Source organism: Conger conger, chromosome 15, assembly GCF_963514075.1.
Source record: "Conger conger chromosome 15, fConCon1.1, whole genome shotgun sequence".
Lineage (NCBI taxonomy): Eukaryota > Metazoa > Chordata > Actinopteri > Anguilliformes > Congridae > Conger > Conger conger.
In genome coordinates, this window is record NC_083774.1 from 29,101,856 (window position 1) to 29,129,354 (window position 27,499).

General features: G+C 42.4%; 2 protein-coding genes across 14 annotated transcripts in view; both read left to right on the forward strand.

Moving 5' to 3' along the window:
- The window catches only part of LOC133111338 (myocyte-specific enhancer factor 2A-like), a 94,075-nt gene extending 80,445 nt beyond the window's left edge, over window positions 1–13,630 (forward strand). For 6 of the 9 annotated variants that reach the window (XM_061221573.1, XM_061221571.1, XM_061221575.1 and 3 more), the window contains 5 exons: window positions 6,101–6,285; window positions 8,712–8,735; window positions 11,661–11,787; window positions 12,577–12,703; window positions 13,222–13,630. In XM_061221573.1, the coding sequence (XP_061077557.1) occupies window positions 6,101–6,285; window positions 8,712–8,735; window positions 11,661–11,787; window positions 12,577–12,703; window positions 13,222–13,576 (818 nt within the window). In that variant the 3' untranslated portion in view covers window positions 13,577–13,630. The remainder of the gene's footprint in view (window positions 1–6,100; window positions 6,286–8,711; window positions 8,736–11,660; window positions 11,788–12,576; window positions 12,704–13,221) is intronic. The other 3 variants (XM_061221576.1, XM_061221580.1, XM_061221579.1) reach the window with 1 other exon arrangement.
- Window positions 13,631–21,319: 7,689 nt separating this feature from the next.
- Window positions 21,320–27,499, forward strand: part of LOC133111340 (multiple C2 and transmembrane domain-containing protein 2-like) — a 51,540-nt gene continuing 45,360 nt past the window's right edge. For 2 of the 5 annotated variants that reach the window (XM_061221583.1, XM_061221587.1), the window contains exon 1: window positions 21,504–21,758. The gene's annotated coding sequence lies outside the window, so the exon portion shown is untranslated. Of the gene's footprint in view, window positions 21,451–21,503; window positions 21,759–22,561; window positions 22,925–27,499 lie in introns of those variants that run through there. The other 3 variants (XM_061221584.1, XM_061221586.1, XM_061221585.1) reach the window with 3 other exon arrangements.

The following is a 27,499-nucleotide window of genomic DNA, read 5'->3' on the forward strand; positions in this document are numbered from 1 at the left end:
AATTTACCCAGACTGTTTGTGTGCAGTGAAGGGTGTTTTAGGTACTTACAGCTGATGTGGATGATCAGCAGGTGGTACGGATAGCACATTCAGGGTTTGTGGTTTAAAGCTAGACAGCGAAGTTCAAGTATCTCCAAAGCAGCTTCCACAACAACTCTGTTTCCAGAGGCTGCACATATGAGCGAATTCATTTTATTGTGTGTATTTACAATTATAAACATAAATATCAGCTATTATTTTGGGCAGCAGAGTGTAGTGGTCTCCGATTGCAGTCACCATAGGATCAGCTGAAAATGAAATAAACTGAACATTTTAAAGAATAATTGTTTAATATACACATCTACACACCCCTGGAATAATGACAATGCGATACATGCTGCTTAATGGCAAGCCTTGTCCAGCACTTTAGCGACAAGTCAGCTGATTGGCTGATGAAATATTTGCATTAACAAGCTGGTGTACAGGTCTACCTAATGAAGTGATCACTGAGCGTATACAACAGGGCACATCCACAAGCAAATGGGAAATCACAAATAAAACAGGCACATCCAAAAATGCAATTGAGAAATCACATACAGTACGCAACGGGGGGCATCCACAATGCAAATGAGAAATCACTCTCAACAGAGGCAGTGAAACCTTGTAAAAAGACATTTTACTTAACAGAACTGTTTCCCTTGCAAGAAACGATGTCTGCGGTGCAGACGTTTTATGATATAAAGCAGTTCCAAAGGGCAGGTTTAATTATTCATGGGTCTCTTTTAAAAAATAAAAATGGCTTCCTTTCCATGCTGAGTTCATTCAGAGGTGTTTCCTTGGGAGACTCTGCGTCACGCTGGATTGAGACAGCAGGAAACGGACTAAAACAACAAACTAAACAAAAACGCAGTACTGAGCAAACAATCCTTAATAATGACGAAGCAATTTTCAAGCAAGATTCAACCCAACTCCTTTGAGCTTTGAATATTAATGTTCAGGCGTGGTTTTTGGTCATTAACACAACAATACTGTTGTCGAAGTAATGGAAAATTTTAATGGAAAATCTCTTTAGTGTTAACAAAACTGCCAACTGTAGTTAAACTGAATCTTGGCCCTTCTACTTTGACACAACTTAAGAGCAACAATCCCCTTCAGTGACATTTGCACCATCAAGCTAGCCTTGAGTTAACCTTGTCATGGTGTGATGTTATGGTGCATTTGGGATGTGGTTGTTGTTCCGTAATGTTAATGTAATGGGATGGTGTTTATCTCTATAATGTGATATAATGGGATGGTGTGTGTGTGATTTAGGTGGCTGCTATGGTGTGATGATGCATGTGTCACTGTGTGTGGTTGTGTGTAGATCTGCTAGTCAGTGCAGGTACAAGTGCAGGTGCAGGGCACAAACAGGATGTGAGTGCAGGAGATATGGAGATTTAACCCTTTGAATAGTTTTTTTTTTTTAAATAGTAGCTCATGTTTTTTTCACCAAAATTCTAAGCCAGTCTTCTAGAACTTCACTGCTTTCAATCACCAGTAGTGATTGTGACATTAGCATTAGAATCTTCAGTTAAGAACATTCTAATCATATATCTTTCACCTTAAAGGGTCAAATAGCCTTCTTTTTTGTATTGTTTTGGCTCCACGATGCGCAGATTCCCTGATCATTATAGCATGTGGATGGACAGGATGAGCCGCCAGGGTTATTTCAAGATGAGTCTGCACAGTCGTTCAGACACAGAACGGAGTGCCTGTACGTTCTGTGGTGGGGGGGAGAGGGGGGGGGGGGAGAGGGGTGGTGGATAGGGTCATTACCGCCTTTGGATTGATTCCCCGCAGTGACATCACAGACCTGTGGTGGTTATTAGAATGTTGAACTTCTCCCCCCTCCCCCACCCGCCCACTCACTCCCTCCCTCTGTTTCCTTCGTCGTGTTCCAGTCGATAGCTTTTTACCAAAAGAACATTGAACAAGGGATCCCTGGAGATCTTTACGCAATGTAATGTTATCAGTGCCACAATGAGCTGTTTCCACAGTGAGAGGCAGTTCAGCTCAGTCGTGCCGTGTGCACACTGTTACTTAATTTTTGTTTGTGGTATTCTCCAACGAGTTACATGTGTGTTTCATTAATTCATTGTATTCATTCATTTGATTATTTGTTGTGGCTTTTTGAGTATCTTTCTATACTTTCAGGCTCTAACAACCAAATAAAATGACTTGATTGCATTTTGGAACGGTTTTTACACAGTTATAATGTCACATTGTTATTCTGACAGTGTTAACTGTTGTCCCCATCCTCCATTTTGAGAAAGAGTTGTGTGGTTTTGTGCGTTATATAAAATATAGGCCTTTTAGAATCTATAAGTCTATGATCATGCCGTCACATAGAAGTTGCAGCGTTAGTCGGTCTGACCACACAACAACACTGGCGCATGAGGTTCATTTTAAACATGGGGATGGCTATGGGTACGTAAAACACGTTTGCATGTTTCAATTTTGTTTCTTCGTCGAGTTGTAACTCGAAACTGATTTTCATTAAATCTTCGGATACATTTCTGCAGCGTATATAAGAGGGACATTCAAAAATTCGGCCCATTTAATTTCCAGACGGCGGAGGATTCATACCGCTCAAAAATAGCCTTGGGCCTAGAACCCGTCTGCAACTCGCAGTGCCGTTGTAATAATTAGCGACGGTTATACTGTAGCAGCTCTTGGCGTTAGCTAATCAACTGAGGACTCCATTCATTCCTGCCCGGGGGCCAGCTTATCGCTCGGCTGAACTGCATTTTCCTGTACTCAGTTGTGGTTTATTTATAAGCGTGTGTCTGAGCTACGGTTTTAGGATGAGTTTTTTTCATCGTTCGTGCCGAGCCAGACATACACTAACCCGGACCGGAGAGGTCTTATCGGAGTGCTACGGAGAGTGGAAATATTTATGTAATATCACCTTCTGGATGAGGCCAGAGGCTAGTAAAACAGGTGTCACGTGCAGAGGTCTGGTTTCAGTTTGGGGAAAATGTACAGTTTTTGTGAGGGAAGCATATAATCGCTTTGGCCCGTCTTACAGTACATGGTACAGTTCAATTACATTTACATTTAGAATTACATTTAGAATTACATATAAAGTTCTTTTTGACAAAAAAAGAGTAATAAATGTGTTGTTAATTGGGCAATTTGATAGGGTTTTGATATTGTATATTCAGAGTACTTTTAGGGTGTCTGTCATTTTGATCTATGAAGAACTGCCCTGCCTTTCAGCTTTTCTGTGTTAGGATGTGACAACTCAATATCTCAAAACTAGTCCAGCGTATTGGATTTTAAATGAAACAATAAATGTGAGGTTAAAGTACAGACTGTCCCCTTTAATTTAAGGGTGTTTACATCCTTCTTGGGATCCATGTTGGAATAACATCTTTTTTTTAATACATATTTCCCCTATTTTAGGGGACCAAAAGTAATGGTTGGTTTCTCAGCTGCTTCTGAATAGTCAAATGTAGCTTCCTTAGTTCAGGTATAAGAAAGCTTTCAGTATGCAGTCTTGGTTCTAGGCTTTTGATTGCCATTGGAGTCTGTTATTGGCATTCGTCAACATGAGGCCCAGAGTTGTGCCAATGACATTCAAGGAAGCCAATAGGTAGCAAGTGCTCTTATCCAGAGCAAATTACAACACCTTTCATGCAATAATGCAATGCGAACACCCACTACTGCTAGCAATTAGAAACTGCAGATCATCACTGTATAAAAACAGTGCTGTTGTTAACACAGTGCATTAATGCCACATTGCATGGCAAACTGAAGTACATCCCCCGTAGAAAGAGAGTTGTAATCTTAGTTGGTTGAAGAGGTGACTGAAGGTCAGTGAATGAAGGATAGTGCTGAGAGAGAGAGTTGAGAAGAGGAGAACAGGTGGCTTTTCAGTCTGTACCCAAACATTTACAGCCATGTTCTGACTGATGCTCTGACACTTGCTTTAGTTTGTGCTGAGCCCATCTATGGCATATCCAGATATTATTATTATTATTATTTTATATTAGCTATATGCTAACATGTGGAGCGCTCTGAAAACGCGACTCTTCGGTTGTAGAGCAGAGTGCACCACATTAATGGGCAGCGAGCGGGAGAAGCCTCCTATGGTCACGTGACCGCGGTGACAGATGACCGTAGCGTGCTCCGGTGCTCCACGGGTGGGTGACCGAAGGCAGCCCTCAGCCCACGTTACGTCCACCTCGCGTTCCTCTTTTCTATTTTCCGCCATTCCCACTTCTGCAGCTGTTTCTTTTTTTGAGCCTTCCGGATTTTTCTGTTCATCGGAGCTCCCTACAAACAAAATGTGACTTTTTGCTTTCTCGGGGAAAAAGTAAAACAGCATTTGAAAATGAAACTTGGGGAAAGTGTTTTGTTGGATTTACCATACGCATGCCCTAAGCACACAGTGGTTGAGTCAGCACACTTGCCTATTTTTGTGTACACAAATTGCTCAATAGTAGTCGAGTGCATGGATTCAGAAACAACCTGAGTGACCCTTCAACCTGCTGATTTGCAAAGATTTGTTGTGTACAACCGATCACATTACCAGAGTTTCTTTTTGTCATTGGACTGTTTTTAGTGTTTTTAATGACTTGAACCCAATAGAGATGCTGTGGCAGAACCAGCAGTTCATGCTCAAAAACCTACCAATTTATCTGAATTAAAGCAGTTCTGCAAAGAAGAGTGGGCTGAAATTCCTCCACAGCGATGTGAAAGACTGGTATTGAATTACAGGAAACATTTGATTGCAATTATTGCTGCAAAAGGTGGTGCAACATGGTCTTTACTTCAAGGGGGCAATTACATTTTCACAGGGGTGATATGGGCGCTCGATAACTATTTTCATCAAATAAATGAAATGATTTGGTTTTTTTTGTGCTAACTTCCCTTTGCCTAAAATAACATTTCATCTAGATATCTGAACCAGGCAGTGTGGCAAATGTGCAACAATAGAGGAAATCAAGGGGGCAAATACTCATTCACAGCACCGTAAGCTTAATTTACACAGCTGCATTTCATCTCTATACAGTGGACCAGCGGTTCCCATTAAAAAAAGCTGAGCTCAATGGAGCCTGCTTCATAAAGAGCTCTCCTCGGGCCCCTTAAGGGCCACCCTCAGAGTCCCCCCGGGCTCAGCGGCCCGCCTGCCCTGTGACCCTCATCCCGCGCTCGCCCTCCCAGGGAATGCCCCCACGGCCGAACTGCAACAGGAAGCGACTCCGCTGTGGCAAAGGGCGAGGTCGCAGAATGAGATTTCAAAACGGAGTTCCCCAAACAAAAGGGAGAAACAAGAACAGAAAATGCCACAGGCTCATTACTAAAGATCCCAGAGGAGAGGAACAATCATGAGACCTTGTGCCCTCCTATTTTTCTTAGAATGAAAGTGACTAATTTCTCATGTATACAGACTGCTGGCCCTGAAGTGGAAATGGACATGTTTGGCCAAATCAAATGAACCTTTCTAGCATTCATAATGTGTAAAAAATTTGACTTTTTTGTTTAAATTACTTATTATGATCTGAAAGAAAAAAAAACCCCAAAAAACAAAACATTTGTTTTTGTTGCATGGAGGAAACTAAAAATGTGAACAGATGCAATTAAGACATTAAAACCATCCTTACTGGATAGTAAGTTTGACAGTTGACAGAGCTTCAAATGTTCTTACAGGAGATAATATTACAAGGGAATACAAAATGTTATCCATCTGAATTTTGTTAGTACTGCAAAAGTCAACTGTGTGGATCACTTGAAGTGGCAGGGCTCATGTCTCCTCCACATTCTCTGTTCTTTTTTCATTCAGTAGTTTAATTTTAGTAACTTTTTTCTTCACTTGAACAGCCATGCTTATCTCAAACAATCCAATTTGCAATAGCTCTCCTGTGTTCTTTGGCTCAGCTTGATAAGAACTCCCCCATTGTACATTTGCTATTGTTTCATTTGGATAGTCTGTTTAAAAATAAAAAGTCCCAGAAGGCTGAGCATGTAACGGTGTCTGCTGGGAAATGTAGTCTTAGCCACCAGTCTTCCTATTGATCGGTCAGCCCGGTAGGCCGTAACAATGTCTCTCATTCCCAATTGCTCTCTGTCCCTACAGGGAACGGCTTCATCAACCCGCGGGAGTCTCCCGGGCTCCTGGGCACGCCCAGTGGGAACGGCCTGGGAAAGGGGATGCCCACCAAGTCCCCGCCGCACCCTGGAGTCAACATGGGCATGGGGGGCCGCAAGCCAGACCTGCGTGTGGTCATCCCTCCGTCCAGCAAGGGCATGATGCCCCCTCTGGTGAGTGTGGGGTAAAACACCCACTGTTGCACAAGACACACCGGCTCCCACAGAACATTACATTTGGCCTGAGGTGTGAAAGGTTGCTCCAGTCTCCTGGATTTGCTAATTAGCACAATTCCTCAGCCAGGAGAACTCATTAGTGAAATCAGATGTCTGAATTTAGGTGTGGAAACACACTATTTTACTTTCTGACCCCTGGAGTTATCACTTCTGCATTTGGCGGTTAGAAGGCGCCGTTGTCCAGTGCACACATACGACACGTGCTACATTTCCACTGCTGAGTATTTTACTGAGGCAGTTCAGTTTAACAGCAGCACCCTAGCTAGGCATCAAACCCACACCATTGAGTTATGAGCCCAGTTTTCTTACCTTTACAATACAATACCAAATTGATTAAACTACTGGACAATACAACTCCAGAGTGCCAGCAAATACGGACTACACTGCAATACTAACACCTTAAAGAAACCCTGGGACGAAATTGAGATAAAACTAAATGACTGAATAGGATGTTACAGTGTTTACGTTATGATCCAATACAAGCTGGATGAAACTACTGCACCGGCACAATTCAAGTCTGGAGCGAAATAAAACAAATACAAAATGGCTGCATTGGATTTAACAGGCACAATGAAATGAAACAAGTAAAGAATACGCGAGGAATCCATCCAGGTAGATTACACCGTCACCCCCACCCAACCCCCCACAGTAATCCGGTTTGTCGGAGGGGCCGGGTGTAACGTCGGCAGAGCCCGGCGGAGAGACGGCGGTAATCCTTATCGGAGCAGAACCGGCGAGCGCGGAATAACGTCGCCACGGCGTCTGTGCAGAGCCAAGCGGTCCGGCCCATAAAAACGGCGTTCCGCTGGCTCCGATAAATCACGGCGGGAGCCGAGCCGCCGCAGACAGCCGTACCTCCAAGGCCCGGGTGCTCTCAGCAGGCCATCACTCACGTCCAAATTAGGCCGGCCTCGCTAATTATCATAATTAAAGCGGAGCGCGCTCGGACCAAACAGAGCACCTGAGGCCAGTAATCAGAAACGCTAACGTTAGAGACGGGGGGGGGGGGATGGCGCGTCTGGGGGGCTCGGCGGGTTGTTCCCCAGGTCGCCGGGGCCGCTTGTCTCCCGGCTGCTGTGTGCGGGTGCGTTACCATGCCAACCTCCAGAGGTTGCTGGGATCTGTTATCCGATTGTGACAAAGGTGGGCGATACCGAGTGGTATGGCGGAAAGCAGAAGCAGACCCCCCATGTAATCCCCACACTCTGGTCCCCCCTGGTTAATAACATAACATAATGTGATATGATGACCTTCGTACGGCGTTTCATTGAGTGTTATCTCATTTACGAAATGTGATTGACCAATAATACTGTGTTGCAAATCACACCAAACCTTTGTACGTGGTCCACATGTGATTTGAACAATCTCTCTGTTCAAACCTCTGGCTGCAGCTCTTTATGTAGAGTGATACTGTGTAAAAAAAAAAGGCTACAATTCCTACATGGTTCATATACACAATATAAATACAATATGAATGTATTTAATAATCACAAATTAAATCTTGACAGTCTGCAGTCATTTTCACTGTTTTCAAATCCATTACGGAGCCAAAAGGCCAAATTTGTGTCACTGTCCAAATACTTCCGGACCGCACAGTGTGCGTGGGACTGAAAGAGCACAGCGGCGGAAGGAACTGAGCGTGCTCGTACAGACGAGCCCTGTGATTAGCCCGTAACAGCATTAGATTAATCATGTCTGGCTCTGACAGGGGTGAAGGCATTACTAAAGGCACCCAGAGTGTGAGGCGGATAATAACATCCCATAATAATATTCCGTTGCACATGTCAGGTCCGCCTCATACAGGCTGGCATTAAGGCTGTCCTGGTCTGGCCTCCAAGGGTCCCCAAACACCCCCCCCCCCCCCCCACACACACACACACACCCCACCCCCCTGCATATCTTTTGTCACACCAGCAGAGTGCATGTAATCTCTTCTGGTATCCAGGCAACAGCATTCCTTGGGGTGTAGGGGTTGGGAGGCTTAGTGACATCATAGCATTGTTACTGTCCTCGTCAATAAGTTGCGTAAATTAGCTTCAGTAAGTTTTCAATTAAAGTAAGTGGTGTGCCTGGCTGCCACGGACTAACACCAGTAGAGATATTGGATTCAGCTGTTGAATGTGCTTGAGTAAATGCTCAATTCCGAGGTTAAGACTTAAGTACTTTTCATTATAGACTCATACAAACAACACAGGCTGGCTTAACGCACACACACCAGGCAATGAAGTGTATAACAAGGGGCCTGGTGACCACAGGCTTTTGGGAGCCAGTTAAAATGGAGGTTCTTGGTTTGGTAAGCAGTGGTTGAAGGGCGAGGGTCCTGACATCGCCGTGTTTCTCTCTGTGTCTCCCGTGGAGGGCAGCTGTCGGAGGAGGAGATGGAGTTGGTGAGTGGAGGGAAAGGGTGCACGGTGTTGTTGGGTGATGTGTGCGGGGCATGTGGAGGTCTGGTGTGGAGGTCTGGGGTGGAATAGGCCTGTGCTCTGTAGTTTATGTGTGTCTGTTCTGCATCTTGAACTGACTTGCAGCGACTCCGTTTCCAGCAGGCCCCGGTTCCGTTTCTGGTTTTACCGCCCGTCTTGCTGTGCATGCGGTTCTGTGAACCCGGCAAGACATGGCTTCAATGGCTTGAACTGGACCCAAGTTTACTCTGAACCCGGACGAGAGCCGCACTTGGTTCTCCGAGCCAGCGGTCCAGAACGGTCATGAATTGCAGGTCATCTGTGAGAAAAGATGGTGGCTGCGTGTCTTCCGTCGTTGAGTTCCCGCAATTACTCACCTCCTCCGCTAGAGGCAGAGGGTTGATTCTTGAGAGTCTACGTTGTGTGACTGGGTTAACTCCTGAGTGTACTGACGTCTTACTGGGAAGGAATGTAGACAGTCTACGTGCTGAATGCTCGTGCTTCTGCATGTATCAATGGCGTCATGGAAGCTTGTTCAATTTGAAATGTATAACAAAAAATTGTGTTAAATATACACAGATTACAGCAGGGATTTTTTTTTAGCACTTCACAGCTTGAAAACGATCACTTTTTTATGACTTCATAGCAGGAGACTAAAATGAATTTGCTCAGGGATTCTCCCCAAAACGCACATTAATTAGCTCGTGGGTTATGAAAAGTGAAGGTAGAGTAAGACTGTGAACATCCAGAGTGGGTATGGCTTCTGAGGTCACTGACTAGCATGAACCAATCAGAAGCGCTCCATTGCAATGCATTATTGATTGGTCTGTGAAGCTGGAGGCAAAAATCAAAGATGATCTCATTTTCTGGAACATGTGCAAAACTTAGCACTGATAAACCTTTGCTGCTGCAAGAAACGTCTCGTGCACACACTTGCATGTTTCTATTTGTGACCTCCAAGACAGCATATTTTATTTTGGCATAAATGACATAGATCCTTAAAAACAACCGCACAAGTTTTGTTTCTTCTTTTTGTTTCCGTTTTTTTTCCCGTTGTGTTTTTTTTTGTTACGAAGCAAATGATGTCATCCGGGGTGATGTAATCCTCAGAGAGGCCGGCCTGAATGATGTCATCTGGCTGCGGATGAAAGCGAATCCACAGGGGGGCGCTCTGTGCATGCGACCGTATGGCCGCTGTCTTTTCCCTGTGGTCTGCAAAGCACCGTCGCCCCAGTTGGCCGAAGATCTGAACGGCCGTTACACTGCAGGCTGACTAGAATCGATATGAGCTTCAGCTCCTCTTCCTGGTCCGATTCGATTCTCTGTCTAATTCCATTCGTTGTCTGATTAGATTCATTCAATTCGTTGTCGAAATCGATTGATTGCCTGATTCGATTCATTCGATTCATTGTCTGATTCAATTCGCCTTCCCTTTACGACTTTACAGTTCAGGTTAGGTGACGTTAATCCGAACTTCAGATTCAGTTCAGTTCTGATTTTACGAGATTCTGATTCAGGTCCGTCATGTTGGCCTGAACTTCAGAGTCGGAGTCGAAGAGATTTATCTTTCCACCTGAAAGACGGACAGAAGCCAAACATATTTTTCCAGTAGATTCAAACAGAAAACATTGCCTCTGCTCATTTCAGAGACAGTGAAAAGAATTAGAAGTAATTGGCTTTTGCCAGACTTCACTTTTCTGGTATAATGGATATTAGTTCTGGTCTTTTGTTACATTTCACTTTTATTCAAAAAGCACACGTTTTATCCAGGTCATTGTAGCCCTGCACGTCTAACTGTCCTTTCTCGGTTTCCAAATTGGCCATGTTAAAATGACAGAAAGATTCCTGAGTGTAGCTGGACGCTAGCAACAGGACATTGGTGGCTGCATCGTTGCACCTACACGCCTGGCTCTGCTGCACGCTGCAGTTCTCTATGGCATGCTCTGGTGCTGGTGCATTCTGGGATTGCGCTGTGATTCAGGAAGTTGTGGCCTTCAAAAGCTGTGCATGGCTCATTAACGACGTGTTGTTTTCTGTCGTTAAAAAACTTGGTCAATAATCACAGAGGGAAGGGGATGGTCAGAGTGAAACGGAGACTGAGAGAGGCAGAGACAACCACAGAAGACTGCTTTCCAAATGTCCTTAACATTCAGTTTTTGGTCGTTTTTGTTCGTTTTTTTTATTGTTGCTGTTGTATGGTCTTGCCTGTTCCTCGTGCCTGTTTAGGAGCCAGGGAAATTCAAGACAGTGAGGTTAAGAAGCTGGTATATCCACAGAATATCCCTCTATTGTCTGGAGCAAAACCCAACCGAGGTCTTCTCATTCTTCAACCCATCTGAGTGTGGAAAGTGGATTTAAACAATCCATATTAAACGATATGTTTATTGTCCCATTATAATCTCAGCGCAGGAATGTGCTTTTTAGCCTGCTGTTTAATGGGAGAGTCATTAACATATGAAAACATCTTTTAAAGAGGATAAGGACACTTTGTTCGCATACCAGCCCTTACAGACCGTGGAAAAACTCGGCGAGTGAAAGCCGGCTGAATTTTGAAGCTTCAGCGCCACTTAGTGGCAAAGGGAAGTACTGCGACAGCAATGTCATTTCGGACAGTTGTGGTCATGTCCTCGCCACAGGGAAACCAGTCAGTGTCTCCGAATTTAGTTTGAACAGACAGACAAGTGATGTGGTAAATATTATTCAGTCAAGTGAACTTGGGGTGGAAAGTTGACGGTGGGTCATTTGCCTGACATGCCAGAATGAACGTACAGGAAAAACACACTGTTGCGGAATATTCATGGGAGTACTGTCACAAAACTCCAGTACCCACAATTCCCCCAGCTATGCCCTGTAACTCTGTCTGGACTGCAGTGTGTGTTCAGTGACTATTTATGTATATATTTTTTACAGAACGTCCAAAGGATCAGCAGTAGCCAGGCTGTGCAGTCATTGGCCACCCCGGTGGTGTCAGTCACCACGCCCAGCCTGCCTCCACAAGGACTGGTATACTCGGCCATGCCCACTTCCTACAACACAGGTAACCCCCATAACCTACAGTAGATACTCCCACTGCCTACAACACAGGTAACCCCCATAACCTACAGTAGATACTCCCACTGCCTACAACACAGGTAACCCCCATAACCTACAGTAGATACTCCCACTGCCTACAACACAGGTAACCCCCATAACCTACAGTAGATACTCCCACTGCCTACAACACAGGTAAACCTTATCTACAGTAGATAATCCCACTGCCTACAACACAGGTAACCCCCCTGACCTACAGTAGCTACTTTCACTGCCTACAACACAGGTAAACCTTATCTACAGTAGATACTCCCACTGCCTACAACACAGGTAAACCTTATCTATAGTAGATAATCCCACTGCCTACAACACAGGTAAACCTTATCTACAGTAGATAATCCCATTGCCTACAATACAGATAACCCCCATAACCTACAGTAAATACTCCCACTGCCTACAACACAGGTAACCCCCCTGACCTACAGTAGCTACTTTCACTGCCTACAACACTGGTAACCCTTAGACTCCCCTTAGTTGGACCTATAATTATTACTTGAGAGTAATAGTGGTCACTATTTTATCATGATCATTTTACTGGGCCACAGAAAAATATTACTGGTTTACACGCCCCATACCGATGCCCCTGCAGGTAACCCACTCCCTACAAAACAGTCCTCCGTCTCCTAGCCCCGACCACTGCCTACAACACAGGCACCATCCTGCCTGTCGCCTACATTACAGGTAACCCCCCTTCTCTACTGGGCGGTGAGAGCTCCCTCTGCTGGCTGTTTTTCAGATTACTCCCTCAGCAGCGCAGACCTCTCCGTGCTGCAGGGGTTCGGCTCCCCCGGAGGCCTCTCTTTGGGCTCGGCGTCGGCATGGCAACAGCACCAGCTGAGCCAGGTGGCCCTGGGCTCCATGGCGTGAGTACAGCCCACCTGCGGCCCCGTGCAGAGTGACAGTGTGAGAGTGTGAACGCACAGACAGGGCTGGCAGTTCATGTAATGAGAGGAGATGACAAACAGTAATGTAAGCGGTCAAGTCAAAATAAACAAAAATAAGAGCGAGACACACATGAACAAAAAGAAGAGTAAATATGAGACAAAATAATTGGTTTATAAATGTTAATAATATGCACTGTTAATAAGAATATTTTCTCTGTCTCTCTCTCTCTCTCACACACACACACATTCTCTCTCACACACACACACACACACATTCTCTCTCACACACACACACACACACACATTCTCTCTCACACACACACACACACATTCTCTCTCACACACACACACACACACACACACACACTCTCTCTCACACACACACACACATACACCCCCACACACACACATACTCTCTCTCTCACACACACTCTCTCTCTCACACACACACACACACACACACACACACACACTCTCACACACACACACGCACACAGAGGGGGCTGCCACATACCTCAGGGCTCCAACATCTCGATCAACACCAGCCAGGGCGTGAGCATCAAGTCGGAGCCCATCTCCCCCCCGCGGGAGCGCATGACCCCGTCGGGCTTCCCCCCCCAGCAGCAGCACGGCCACGCCCCGCCCCACGGCCACCACCCGGGCCGGCAGGAAGTGGGCCGCTCGCCGGCGGACAGCCTCAGCTCGTCCTGCAGCTCGTACGACGGCAGCGACCGCGAGGAGCACCGCCCCGACTTCCACTCCCCGCTGGGGCTGGTCCGGCCGGCGGGCGGGGCCGAGGGCCGCGAGAGCCCGTCCGTCAAGCGCATGCGCATGGACGCCTGGGTTACATAGTCGCCCGGGCAACCGGCCTGTCGCCATAGCAACGTTCGGCATGTTTCTGTTGGGGGGGGGGGAGTGGGGTGGGAGGGTGGGCGCCGGGGGAGTCAGGCTCTCCCTTTCATTATATTATTGTTATGTTATTTAACTTTATTTCGTTTTGTAAGTATACGAAAAACGGCAGAGGGATTAAAATACAAAAACGCGTGCTGACATATCGAGAAATAATATCTTATGTTTCATGCAGACGAGCAGTCAACCAGTAGGGTGAAAGTAGGTGTATCAGGTACTTGATCGGTTGGCAAATTTAGTTCTTGTTTTTCAGGAGTCCCAAATAATCGAAGAGAGATTCACAAGAAAAATATATATAGATTATCGCGGTCAGTAGCACATCACCTTGTCCTGCACATTCTTGTTCTTTACCCAACAGAGGAAGAAAACTGGGCACGCTCAGTTTGAGGCTCCTAATTTGAAATCCGGTGACCTCACTCCCCAGTACATTATCACGTTATCGCAAACCTGACCATGTCATTTCATTGGGTGTAGATTAGACGTGCTGTAGGAAGAAGCAATACTGCGGGCGGGAAGGAGCTATGACTTCCTGTTTGCTCAGGGTGGGTGTGGGGCAGGGGAGTGTTGGAGGGAGCTAAAGAGTGAGTGAGCATATGAGGGTTCGCTAAAAAAGCTAATGTCACCTGTCTAGAGCTAAGACTGTATAGTCAGCTCTCTTAACTTTGGACCTGGGTTATTGGCCCTTGAAGCTAATTGTATCGTTTTGTAATGGACCTGGGTCTTTAGCCATGTAAGCTAATTGCATTCCCCGGTTAGGGACCTGGGTCTTTAGTCTGGGGAACCTAATTGTGTTCCTCTGTTAGGGACTTAGCCATGGAACTGAATTGTGTTCCTCTGTTAGGGACTTAGCCATGGAAGCTAATTGTGTTCCTCTGTTAGGGACTTAGCCATGGAAGCTAATTGTGTTCCTCTGTTAGGGACTTAGCCATGGAAGCTAATTGCATTCCTCAGTTAGGGACCTGGGTCATTAGTCTGGGGAAGCTAATATTGTTCCTCTGTTAGCGACCTGGGTCTTTACCCATGGAGGCAAATTGTGTTCCTCTGTCAGGAACCAGGGTCTTTAGCCATGGAAGCTAATTGTGTTCCTCTGTTAGGGACCTGGGTCTTTACCCATGGAGGCTAATTGTGTTCCTCTGTTAGGGACCTGGGTCTTTAGTTCATGGCTGAGCTCCCTCCATCATGGAAGCCCTCTTATTTTTGTGGATAAAAGAAAACGTTAAATCTTTTGTGGTCAGAATACTTATTTGGGTAAATAAAAAAGACATGGTATAAGTTTTTTATAATTGGAAAATATTTAAAAAGAGGGTTAGTCTCTGTTCATTCCATAGTGTAATAGTAGTACATTTAAATTAAAAATAATTATCTGTTCCATTGCTTAGTCGGTGGGAGATCTTTATCTGGTCGAATTGTCAGTTAAAATGCAAACTAGCTTCACCCACCCTGAGCAGTCCATATTTACGGAAGCCAAAGTTGTATGTTTGATTGTTTGCATTGTTTAAATGCAGGTTTTTTTGGGGTAATTTCTTTTCAAATGTTTATGTCAGCTTTTTCTCCTTTTGCTTTGTTAAAACTATAAAATGACATGCAAGCAAGACCTTGAAACAATAACTAAAGCCATGAGCACCTCGTGTTCTGTTTGTAAATTAAAATTTGAGCCAAACTTTTTGTTTTGTATATAGCAACTTTAATATATGTATCACCATTGGTGTAAGTACTTATGTAATGTACCTTCGCCAGATTTAAGAAAGAAAAAGTATATTTTTGTGGACTGCCGCCAGCTTACAAGGCGAGGTCCTTAAGTAGAGTATTCACTGGTTAATATTGACTATTTTGTTAAATATGCTGTAATTTCTTCAAAATGGAACTATCATTAAGAAAAAATGTTTTCCAGGGGGGTCAGATTATTGGTTGCACACCCTTTAAGGGTGTTAATTTTCTGTCCTTGAAAATAGTGAAAAATGTGCTGTTTAGGTTAAGCTTCACTGTATCATTTTTTGAAAGACTGTCATGATGTTGCGGGGAAATGTGCTTCCTGTTGAAACAGGAACTCTGTCTTGAAGTTGCTGAACTCTCTGAATTCTATTTCTGTACCCAAGGTCAGGTTACATCAGTTGGAGTAGTTAGGTTTTTAAAAAATTACCTCTGCCCAGTCCAAAAAAATTTAACAATGCCTCACCCCCTAATATTTCTCTACTCTGATAAGCAGTTATCATGTGACACAAAATGTATCTAATTGAAACAAAAAAATAAAAAAATGTTTTACCGGTGCAGATTCACTCCCCATTTAAATAAACAAGCTGTTTCTTAGTAACACTGCCCCATCTTAAACAGAACAGATCCCATCCTCCTGCATATCTTAAGTGGTCAAGGCTATGTAAAAATGAACCTACAGTCAGCGGTCTCCGTTGTGCTCCCTTTTAAAAATGGGAATTCTCACGGGACTTGACAAAAATTGAAGCAGGAAAGCGAACATTCTCCACGTTCTCTTCCCTTCCGCTTTTCTGGGCGAGCTGTGTCAACTCTCCCGCCCTGTCCCTGTGTGTTACTGCGCTCACGTGTGAATGAAGAGATTTCAGCAGCTCCAAACACAGAACAGGACAAAGTGCGAAAGAAAAGGAACAGCGAATTGGTTGCGGCTGAACTGTGTGTGAACCTGGACTTTGGCATGAAACATGCTGTTCAAAGAGGAGTTGCCCTTTGCATTTGCTGTCTATTTCCTTGTGTGTCATTATCCGTGGGCCCAGACCCCCTTCTTACCCCCATCCCCAATTCTCATCCCACCTATTAAGTCGTAGTGGCCCAAGAAAACAAGCCGCTGAAATCTATGCACTGCCCCAGATTGGCCACAATCAGGAAAACCATCGCAAATGAACACAAGCAAGCAATGCAGCAAGCTCACACACACACACACACACACACACACACACACACACTGTATAGTTTCTTTCCTCTAGGGAATTAACTTTACCAATGCAATCAATTATATGACTGTTAACCCCTAGCCCTTAAGCACTTAACTTGACTGAGGTATTGTGACTGAGGTCACAGAAGAGCACAGAACATAGTGATGGGATCTGTGAGTTTGGGAGATGTCAGCACATCCAATCTAATTTAGGGCACTACATTACTGAAGTAAAGCTAACTTGCATACTTGAAAAATGTAATATCCCTTAATGTCCTTCTCTTTATGACTGTGTTGTGTGGAGCCCTTACAGATTCCCTCCTAAGATTCAGTGACATGGAGATGTTTGTCCTCACAATCAAATAATTTAGGACATAATGTTAGTAGAAATGTGCATCGTTAGAATCCCACCATAATCAATGGCTTTCATGTTTCTGAGCAATAATTAAGAATATGAGTACAGTAACCATATTGATAATCAAAGAGCAAATGTGACATAAATATATGCTCACAGGACTCCTAATACACACACACACACACACACACACACACACAGGTACACGCACATGTATTGCAGGGACCTGCTTTGTTTTCTGTTTTAGATGTACAGGCAGATGTTTTATTTCAAAGAATTGTGGGCATTTTCACAGAATACGTGTTGAGCCAGTCACACCTACATGTTGGCAGTGTTCTGACCCTGACCTGAACCTGAAAACCTCCCAGGAATCAGTCGCCCCCCACCCTCTGCCACCCAACCCCTGGCTTTCCCCCACCTGGACTCCCCTTATTGGGTTGTTATGCACACAAGAAATACATAGTAAATATAAAGAAATCTGTACACTGATATTTGCTCCTATGGTCTGTCTGCTATTTCACAAACTGTCTGAATGTGATAGAAGGGATTTGTGGAAACGAACATATGTAAACAACGACGAAACACTTTGTAGAAAACTTTCACTTTGCTGTGCGAGAGCGCACTGCTTTGCATTACGGCTTTTATAAACGGATTGGTGTATTTGGTAATTGTTTGTAGTTGATAGTTCACTCGAGAAGCTGTTTACGGTTTGGAGGCTCAAACTGTTTGGCGGCACAAGCTGGACTTTGTTGCCATGGAGACGAAACAAACTTTAGAAAATTAAGAGAGAATTTTAAGTTAAATCTGAATTTTAATTTCCCTGAATGTGTCATTTTTTCTCTCTGTTATACAATAAATATTCTAGTGAACTTTTTATCGAATGACTAAGATATTATGCTAGAGATTGTTGTAAAAATTTGTATTCTGCATTCACTAAAGTAAAGATATTGGCTTTTACTGTCTATTTCTAGTCTCTGTGTTATATTCATTGCAAAATATGCTTGAAGGGCACCGTTTTCCTCTGAAGAAATGTTAAGCACTTTATCGAAAACAGCGCTACTCAACTCGATGTCCTGCGGGCCGCAGTGTCTGCAGGTATCCGCTTCTCCCAAGCGATACACCACCTGGTTTCAGTCATTATTTTACCTGCTTGGTTTAGATAATAAGATAATTAGTGGTGGTGCAGCACATTGTTTAAGCAAATGCCTGCAGACACTGCGGTCCGCAGGACATTGAGTTGAGTATCCCTGATCTACAACCATATTTTTTCAGGTGTCTGCTAGGGGCTTAAAATTCTGTACATAAAAGGTTGATGAATTTTTCAAATAAGACCCTTTACGCAATTGTTTCCAGACACAAAATTACACTTCAGAGGCTTTTGAAAATATATTGGAACAATTTCCCTGGCATTTATCTTGCAAAATGCAGGAAAAATAGCAAAATGATGTATTGTGATTTTCTTTATCTAAGCACCCATGGATTTCACATGGAACCGTCCTCAAAATAGCATTTCTGCCACACTTCACCAATTGTAAAATGTAAAGTAATGTAAACGTAAGACATGCAGTAAAAATTAGAGTCACTAGAGGCCACTGTGAAGTGCCAAGCTGGTAGATTTTCATTAATTGACTGCAGAGAGGTCTTAAAATGTATTTGACATTTACTTTGAATGCTCAATATAAGCATTTCAAGTATCTGTACCTCTCGTTGAAAACTTATGCATGCGCTTGTACATTTTAATTCAAGGACATTAAGGACAGCTAGCCATGGAATCACTGTGTAACCCCTTAAGTCTCACAGTGAGGGATTTTTGCATTCAAAATTTTCAATCACTATTTTTTTAGATATATTGTCTGAAAGCGTCAAAACTCACGGTTCTATCGGTATAACCTATTTTAACATTTAACAGTTCCTTAGTTTGTAACATGTGGATGGTAAAACAAGTGTGGGGGGACCTGACCTTCTCTGCATTTTGGAAATCCACATACTACAAGGTAATGTAAGGTAATAAGGTAATGTAAGTGTGCAGCAGACCAAGTGCATAATAGTTTCTCATTCTAAAAATGTGCTAACTCCAATAAACATTGATTGAATGTCCATTGTTTACTTAGAATTTCTCTGGAGAAATTATCATTGTTGTCCATTTTGCCATTGTATACTTGGTATACAAAAGCACCTGTACATAGAAATGCTATTACCTACGTTTTGTATAGGCTCTCTCGAACATGATGAGCCAAAGTACAACTGTCTGTAACCAGTATTTGTAATTTAGTTGCAGAGAAAATGCATTACCCCCATCTGTGTGTAAGAAAATTCAGTATAAATTCAGCTCAGCAAAGAACCGACTACAGGCATATTATTGAAGTGACAATTCAAAAGTATTTTATCTAATGACATGTTTCCAACAGTGTATAATTTGTTAGGCTTGCATAAAACATAACGCCTAACATAGCATCGCCTGCATAACAAAACTGTAGCATTGTCAATACGTTGTGCTTCAGCAAAAACAGTTCTTGAGATTTAATTATATATATATATATATATATGACCCCATTATATCGGTTAGCACCTAAATACATTCTCAAAATATTTGATTATTATTCAGTATGCTTATAAATAAGGAGACAGTCTGCTTTTGAATAATAAATAGCATGTGGAATTATAGAATGTTTTACTTGTTGAAGGGGGTCAGGTATTTTACAAAAACTTAGATCAATGGACCTCAATGAATATATTAGTATACAAGATGGTATTACTGTGATTATTGTGCATATTCTTTATGATCTTATCGACCTGTTGCTGTCTGAGGATAGCAGCAAGGAGAGGGAGTTTGGGACAGAGAGGTAGGGGAGTGTGACAGGTGGGGGGAAGTGCTCACTTTTTTTCAGGATAAAAAGTGTTGTATTGTATAGTTTGATAAGCAAAATGCAGTATTTTACACCTCATAATAACATTTAGTTTCCATGTGTCCTTTTGCAAACTGCCGAGACATAGATTAGAAAAAAACTGTGATATTTCTGGTGATATTGATTGTTCTCAAATTCGAACAGGGATTTCTCCAGTGTTGTGACTCCATTGTGTTTCTAAGTGCAGCTACAATAATCTGTATCCAGTCAAAAACAGAAAATCTTTTCAGTGAGAACTTCCACGTTAACTGTATTTGAGCTTCTGTAACTTTGTTTCAGTAATATTTAGAGTAATGCTGACTCTTGGAAAACAAACCACAAATGGTTACCTTTCTGAAGAGACCAGGATTATGCCTGTAGTCAACAGGGTTGAAGAATAGTAACTATTTAATTTTGGGTCATTTTGAAGTGTCAAGAAAAGGGGCAATACTTAAGAGGTTAATGTGTGGATCTGACTGTGCTGATGATGATTTTGTGTGAAAAATACACATGCTGGCACTGCCACTTACGGAGGTCCTGCTTCTAACTCAATGGTAATTTGTGTGCATCATAGTGTCGTCCCAGACCACAGTTACATTACATTACATTACATTATTGGCATTTGGCAGACGCTCTTATCCAGAGCGACGTACAGTTGATTAGACTAAGCGGGAGACAATCCTCCCCTGGAGCAATGCAGGGTTAAGGGCCTTGCTCAAGGGCCCAACGGCTGTGCGGATCTTATTGTGGCTACACCGGGATTAGAACCACCGACCTTGCAGGTCCCAGTCATTTACCTTAACCACTACGCTACAGGCCGTCCAGTTACTGGCTCAATTAGTATACCCAACCCAAGACATGAGCTCAGCCACCTGGTGTGATAGGCAGATGCACTGCTACTGCACACACTATAGGCCGAACACTTACTTATGCCTTGGTAAGATGTGTCATCTCTACATTAGGCAGAGCTATCATCACCTAATGAGAGATACAATCAGCTGCTTAAGGACCTGGAACTGGATATTTTGTTTTTATAATCTTGGGTTGGGGAAGTCCCCGAATCAAACCCTGCTTAGGATCCTTAGAGGGCTGGCACTGACACTAGATCTCATATTACCAGTAGGTGGCACCAGTTAATTTGCTACTGTAATCAGGTTAAACCTCAAAATGCTTGAAGAAGAAAATGTCCAAATATGTATGACATGAAACCAAATAAGAACTTTCAGTCACTTTTTTGGTTAAACTGAGTGATTGAATGTGTCACAATTTAAAACGTGGATATAATTTGGTCTACAAATCTTATTAAATAAATAGCAATGTAACGAAATAAGTGGTTGTAGTTTTTAATTCTGAGCAGTTTCCAGTAATGTGCTGTTTAGCCGCTTTGTGAATAACACACTTTTGTTGTTAACCCTTTTGCTAAAAATAACTGAGTGAATTATATTAGTATAAAATCTTAGCAACGTCACTGTCACTGAGTTGGGTTATTTCCCGTCGTCCAAAACTTGTTCCACTGGAGTCCTTCTCCTTTAATTAAGCCGTCCCTCAGCAAATTGACGTTCTTACTGCGCAGGTATAGACAGATGTTCGCAAATTCGGTCGATCAACTTTTCCTCATCCATGTCTTTTGTCGGAATTAATGGTCATTGAACATGATCATGCCAACTGGAAATAGGTAATGCCTTTCATGATTTTAAAAGCAAAGCTCTGGTGTTTGCTGGAAAGATTTTACCAGAGGGTATTCCGGGTTTGACTCACCTGTACAGGTGTGTTTCTTGCTGTCGTACCTGTGGAATTGGCTACCAAGAAGCACAAACGAATTCCAAAGTACCTAATACAATTCAAGAACTGAGCTTTCCAAACTGTTATTTGCGCCGTTTTAAAATGGGTTGCGATGTTGCTAGAACCTATTAAAAAAAAACTCAAAAGAGAAAACCTACAGGGAGTAATCGATATTCTACCACCCTGGTGGTTTCCTGAACCGTGAGTAAACTGTTTGCTGTTCATAAGTTAGTCGTTTATTGTATGTTTATTGTTTCCTCCCACTTAAAACATTGATTGGAAGAAGTTATTTTTCCTTCTTTTTCAACCTCCGTTAAGAATAGCATTCACATTTTACTTTTTAGCCCAAAGCGTTTTCTCTCATTTAGTAACGTGCATATTTTAACATTTGTACATTCAGTTGAAAAATGCATAGCTGTTCCGAGGGTATTCATTCAGACATTGTACTTTTCCCCCACTAAACAATAGCCGCTATTCTCAATCCAATGCCTCAGATGCAGTGAAGTGTTTTCGTTCTTTCAGCCTGTCTTTTCAGCTGATCACTGGGAACACTTCATTAGCCTATTTGAAATACTTTTTTGACAACAGAAAGTTGTATTGACTGTTATCATTTTGAGCAATACCTATTATAAAATAAGTTCGTACTTTTGAATTTGCCATACCAATATGAATGGTTATAAATGTGTTTCATTTGACTCCTCCACATCCATGAGAGTGCCATTTTGGGCTTTTTTTTCTGGTTTATTTCTGGTATCTGGAGATAGAAGTATTTAAAATGGGCAACTTATTTTACCCAGGCCTGGCTCAGATAATGTTGATAATCACAGCCAAAACTGTTTTCTTTGTTCTGTTGAGAGGTATTTCCTCACAAAGCAAGGTGGAGAGAGAGTCATGTGAGAATGAGTGTGTGTGTGCCCACGTGTGTGCAGATCTTAGCAGTTGACATTGTCTTCAAAAGAAACCAGTTCCTTTCACACAACTGCTCTGTGATTGTTTAGCCTATACTGGTGTAAGCCCTGTGGCTTTGTGGTTACACTCAGAATTAAACATACAAAAAGTGCCTAAAAAGGTACGAATGCTTGTCACTGGGGCGGTACCCTATAGATACAATAAATACATACTAATTTTCACCCAATGAGAATGTTATTGTACTTTTAGAAATTATCCTTGAAGAACAAAACTGTACCTCCACTGTCACTTGTGTAGAGAGCCAGGCTTGGAAGATGAATATTGTTGGTTTGGCATGGCTGTTGTATCCCTAGCCTTGACCTGAATTGCTTCAGCAAGTAACCAGCTGTCTGAGCATGCAAAAGGTTGAATGAAAGTTATCCTTGAAGCAGTTTGTCTTGAATCAAGGAATCCTCAAGGTAAGAAAAGAATGCAACTTAACAGGAAAAACCATTTTAGACTGTGAAAAGCTGTAATCCTTGACTTTGTTTCAGTTGTGAAATGGTTTAATATTTCTTTGAACGGGTTAAGCAGTATTGTGAGTGAAAATATTTGTCTGACAGGAGATGTCTCGGGTTGTTTGTTTTAAGAAAGCAATTCATTTTTTTCTGGATGAATTGACAAGTCAAATGTCGGCTTAAATGGCTAACAGGAAGAAGACCCTTTTTCTTTGAGGAATTTCTGGTGTGGCGAGTAGGGTGGCAGATCAGATATGATGTGTTTTGCTGGTGTCTCGTATCACTTTTCTGTCCAATAGAGTGGCAGCGATGTTTTTTTTTTTTTTTTTTTTTTTTTTCAACCGGCATCCATACAAATGATTTCAAATAAATGAAAGTAAAGTGTAGGCTAATAGGCTATTCTTTGTACAGTCAAATGAGAGACATTTCACACCACCCAGAGATAAACATCTTAAGAATTTGTGGCATCTCTGTGCTCAGTGGTATTTGCTTTGTATCCATTTCTTTAGTGTATTTGTGTACTTGAACCTACAAGGCGATGAGTTGCTTTGTTGTGATGCTGGGTTCTATTGAAAGAATGGTTGCAGTTGAAAAAAGCACCAGACAGTCTGTTTTTTTTGTCTGACATATTGTTTGGTGACTTTTTTGTCTTTGAGTGTCTTGTCTTCTCGAAAACTTTCAAGCATTCTTTCATTTCTCAAAGCTGTGCTGTAAAATTACCCAACACTGCACATTCATACTGTGTTATTTCCAAAAGAAAGTTCCGGTGGGAAATGAGCCATTTTGAATGTATTTTTAGTGCATTTTGTTATGAAATGGTAAACTCACATGCACAGTAGCCGTGTACATGCGTGTCTTTCCCCTGGCTAAAGCCATTAGATGTTAATTTTCCCTATTCCCTATATCTTATTTCTATTCTAGAATTCTTAGCAAAGCTCATTTATTGATGTGATTATTTTATTTTATGTGATATTTTATTATTTTATTATCGATTTCCATTCATGACAAATGTGATTAATGCTTTCAAATGGGCCGACACACCAAGGGCCTGTATCACAAAGCAGGATTACTGAGTTGGCTGCCGGAACAGCTTTTTTCAGTCCATGTTTGACAATTGGGAGGGCCCTGTGTATTACTTAGTGCAGTTACTCAGCTATCTCAGAGATCCTGCTTCTAGCACGCTGATGATAGAGGCCCCAGGTGTAGGTGCTGATATGATGAATCAGCTGGAGGTTAGGGTTAGGGTTTGGGTTTGGGTTTAGGTTCGGGTTTGGGTTCGGGTTCGGAGGTTGTTGTGATGACACTGCAGTAGCCTGGGTAACCCAGGTAACCTAGGCATGTGTGATGTCATGCTGTAGTTCTGTTTCCAGAGGGAGTCTAAGAACAGGGGTTGTTGGGTACTGTAGAAAGACTTTTATGTGCAGGTGCAGGGTGTGTTGAAAGCATATCTAAACTATGAGGAAGGCTTGAAAAAGGAAATAATAAAAAGGCAAATAATTCAGAATAATGCTTCTGAATTAAGTCAATAAGACTTAACCCTTGAGAGATTTCATAACTGGACCAGCCTAAACCAGTGTACATTTGGTTGTTGCTTTGTGTTCGTTCTTCATATAACATAAAAATGAAAAATAGAGAATGACAGTTCAAAACGATACAAATCCATAATCTAATGCATGAAATGTTTGTTTCTTTTTAATGTGTCACTGGTGTAAATGGGGAAGACACCTTGCTTAGATAACTGGTGCTGGGAGAGAAATAAATGCAAACTGAAGTTGGACTCCCGCACACTGTATCTTGCAGAACAACCTTTAATGTTGGAACCAACAAACATTTACTGTAGCATACAATCCTAAGTGACAAAGGATTGGATCAGAAACGTTTGTTGGTTACAACATTAAAGGTTGTATTGCAGGTTGTAACCCGCACACTGTTTCGCAGATAAACATGATTTATGACCATCATTATAGTAGATTCTTGTCTCACATCTTTATCACACATGAATGACACTTTCATTGTTGAAGGTGATCCTGCAGACGTAGATGGAAACCGTTAGCAATACTGTTTAACATTGTTGGGAATTGAGATGAAAACTCAGAGATGTTAACGACTTTGAAACGGGGGTTATCCGCTGCAGCGGTCGGACCTGTCGCGCACACCCCCGGTGCCTGGAGGCGGATAGGGGCGTGGCGCTCGTTTGGCTTTGCGGAGCGTCTCATTCTCATTGGCTCCTGTCGCTGAAATGAGATGCAAGCCTATTACAACCGCTCCGTGTCAGTAGTTTCGTAGTTTCAATTTATACGGTGTGGGGTTGTGGCAGGTTGTGGGAATGTGGCAGGTGGAAGCATTTAGCGTAATTCAATAACTGTAATTCTACATATGCTGGGACTGGGGCCCAAGGGACCCAAACTGCCCTCCACGAGTCACGGTGGACATGCAGAAGTATCAGTGATTTCTGCAGTGATCACTCAGCAATGACTTATTAAAATAATTTGTTTGATGCGCATCTTTTGATTGTATGGCATTAGTGTATAGGCAAGTGACTATGGGGTGCAGATATTCTATTTGTATGTTAGGATCTTGAAATGACAAGGTATCTCTGTAGTGGCCAGAGTCAAATGCAAGGTTAATGTGAATGCAATTCATTGTGTAGTATATTCGATAATGGCAATGTGCAATGATCAAAATATGAGTACCCTCTCAGAAAAAGTGACAGTGGAGGTACATTTTTGTTCATTCTTCAAGGAGCAAGTTTCCTTGAAAGTATAGTAATATACTCTTTGGGTACAAATCAGTATGTTTTTCAAGCAAGAAGGTACAAATCAATTATATATTGCTGGCTAGGCGTAGTATCTAGTTTGTATCTTTTTAGGCACTTTTCCTACCTTCATGTTTTTTAAAGTATATTGTGAAATGGCTACACAGGAGGCCATATTAACAAGTTTCTTCAAACCGTTCCACTTTCCCGACCATATACCAGATGAACTCTTAAGGAAAAACTCCAAATCACCAAAAAGACACAATCACAGCAAAATGGCTGTAACAATAATGACTCTTGCTGTTATCTCTGAAAGCCTATCATACCACGTTAACCATTTTTAGCACTGCGGACTGCTGACTCAGGTAATTGCCATTACCTACTGTTCACTTCAGAATGGTGTTCACACGTTTATGTAGTGCCCCCTGTACCACACCGTCAATGGCACCATCTTCTTCCCCATGTCAAACAACCGTCAATGACACTGCCATATTGAAAACCTATGGTTATGTAATATTATTTCTACTCCAGCATTCTGCAGAGGCAGTTGAGTGATTGTAGCAGTGCTGTTGGGGCAATAGCACTGTCTCTTTATCAAGCGTTGTTGACCCCCTGCCAGCATCATAAACACAGTCCATTCACCTTTGGCGGTCTGATAAGGGTTACACTTCTGTCAACCAGCCTACACAATACAGGAGAGCTACAAAGTAGCGGCTATATTGCACATGGAAGCATGATTAATGTGGACTGTGAGCAAATGCTGTGAATCTATTTTGGACATCAACATGGTTGCCGCTGATATAAACGCTATATTATGTATCATAAATATACACTCACTGAGTACTTTATTAGGTAATCCTGTACCAGCATGTTAATGCAAATATTTAATCAGCTGGTCATGTGGCAGCAACTAAATGCATAAAAGCATGCAGACGTGGTCAAGCGGTTCAGCTCTTTTTCAGTCTAATAAATAAATAATTAAGCGCTCACTGAGTCCATATAATACATTATAATTGTAATAGTATAAATTGATGTGCTTGTCTGAAAAGATTTACGTTATTTGAATGTGTGAAACATTTAATTTATAAGATTTGGAAATATAAACATATTGTTAAGAGAGTTTTTTCCCCATTTTACAGAGGAACCCCTGGGACAACCTTAGTTTTGGAACCATAGCCTCTAGCACACTGGTGCTAACAGGTTGAGCGATAGCATAACTAAAGAAAAAGCTTCTAGAGATCTCCATTACTACAACTAACTACACTCAGTGAGCAATGTATTCGGTAGATCTGTATACCAGCTTCTTAATCCAAATATTTAATCAGCCAATCAATTAAATACATAAAAACCAGATATGGTCCAGATATGGTCAAGAGGGTTAGTTGTTGTTCAGACCAAATGTCAGAATGGGGTAGAAATGTGATCTAAGTGACTTTAACCGTGGAATGATTGTTGGTGCCAGACAGGATGGTTTGAGTATCTCAGAAACTGCTGTCCTCATGTGATTTTCATGCACAACAGTCTCTAGAGTTTGCTGGGAATGGTGTGAAAAGCATCCAGTGAGCAGCAATTCTGCGGGTAAAAACACGTTGTGAATGAGAGGTCAGAGGAGAAGGGCCAGACTGGTCAAATCTGTGGTGACAGTAACACAAATAAGCACACATTACAACACTGGAATGCAGAAGAGCATCTCTGAACCTCTCAAACCTCTTAAGTGGATTGGCTATAGCAGCAGAAAACCAGTCTAAAAGTCTATAAATAAGTTGAATAAATACCTAATA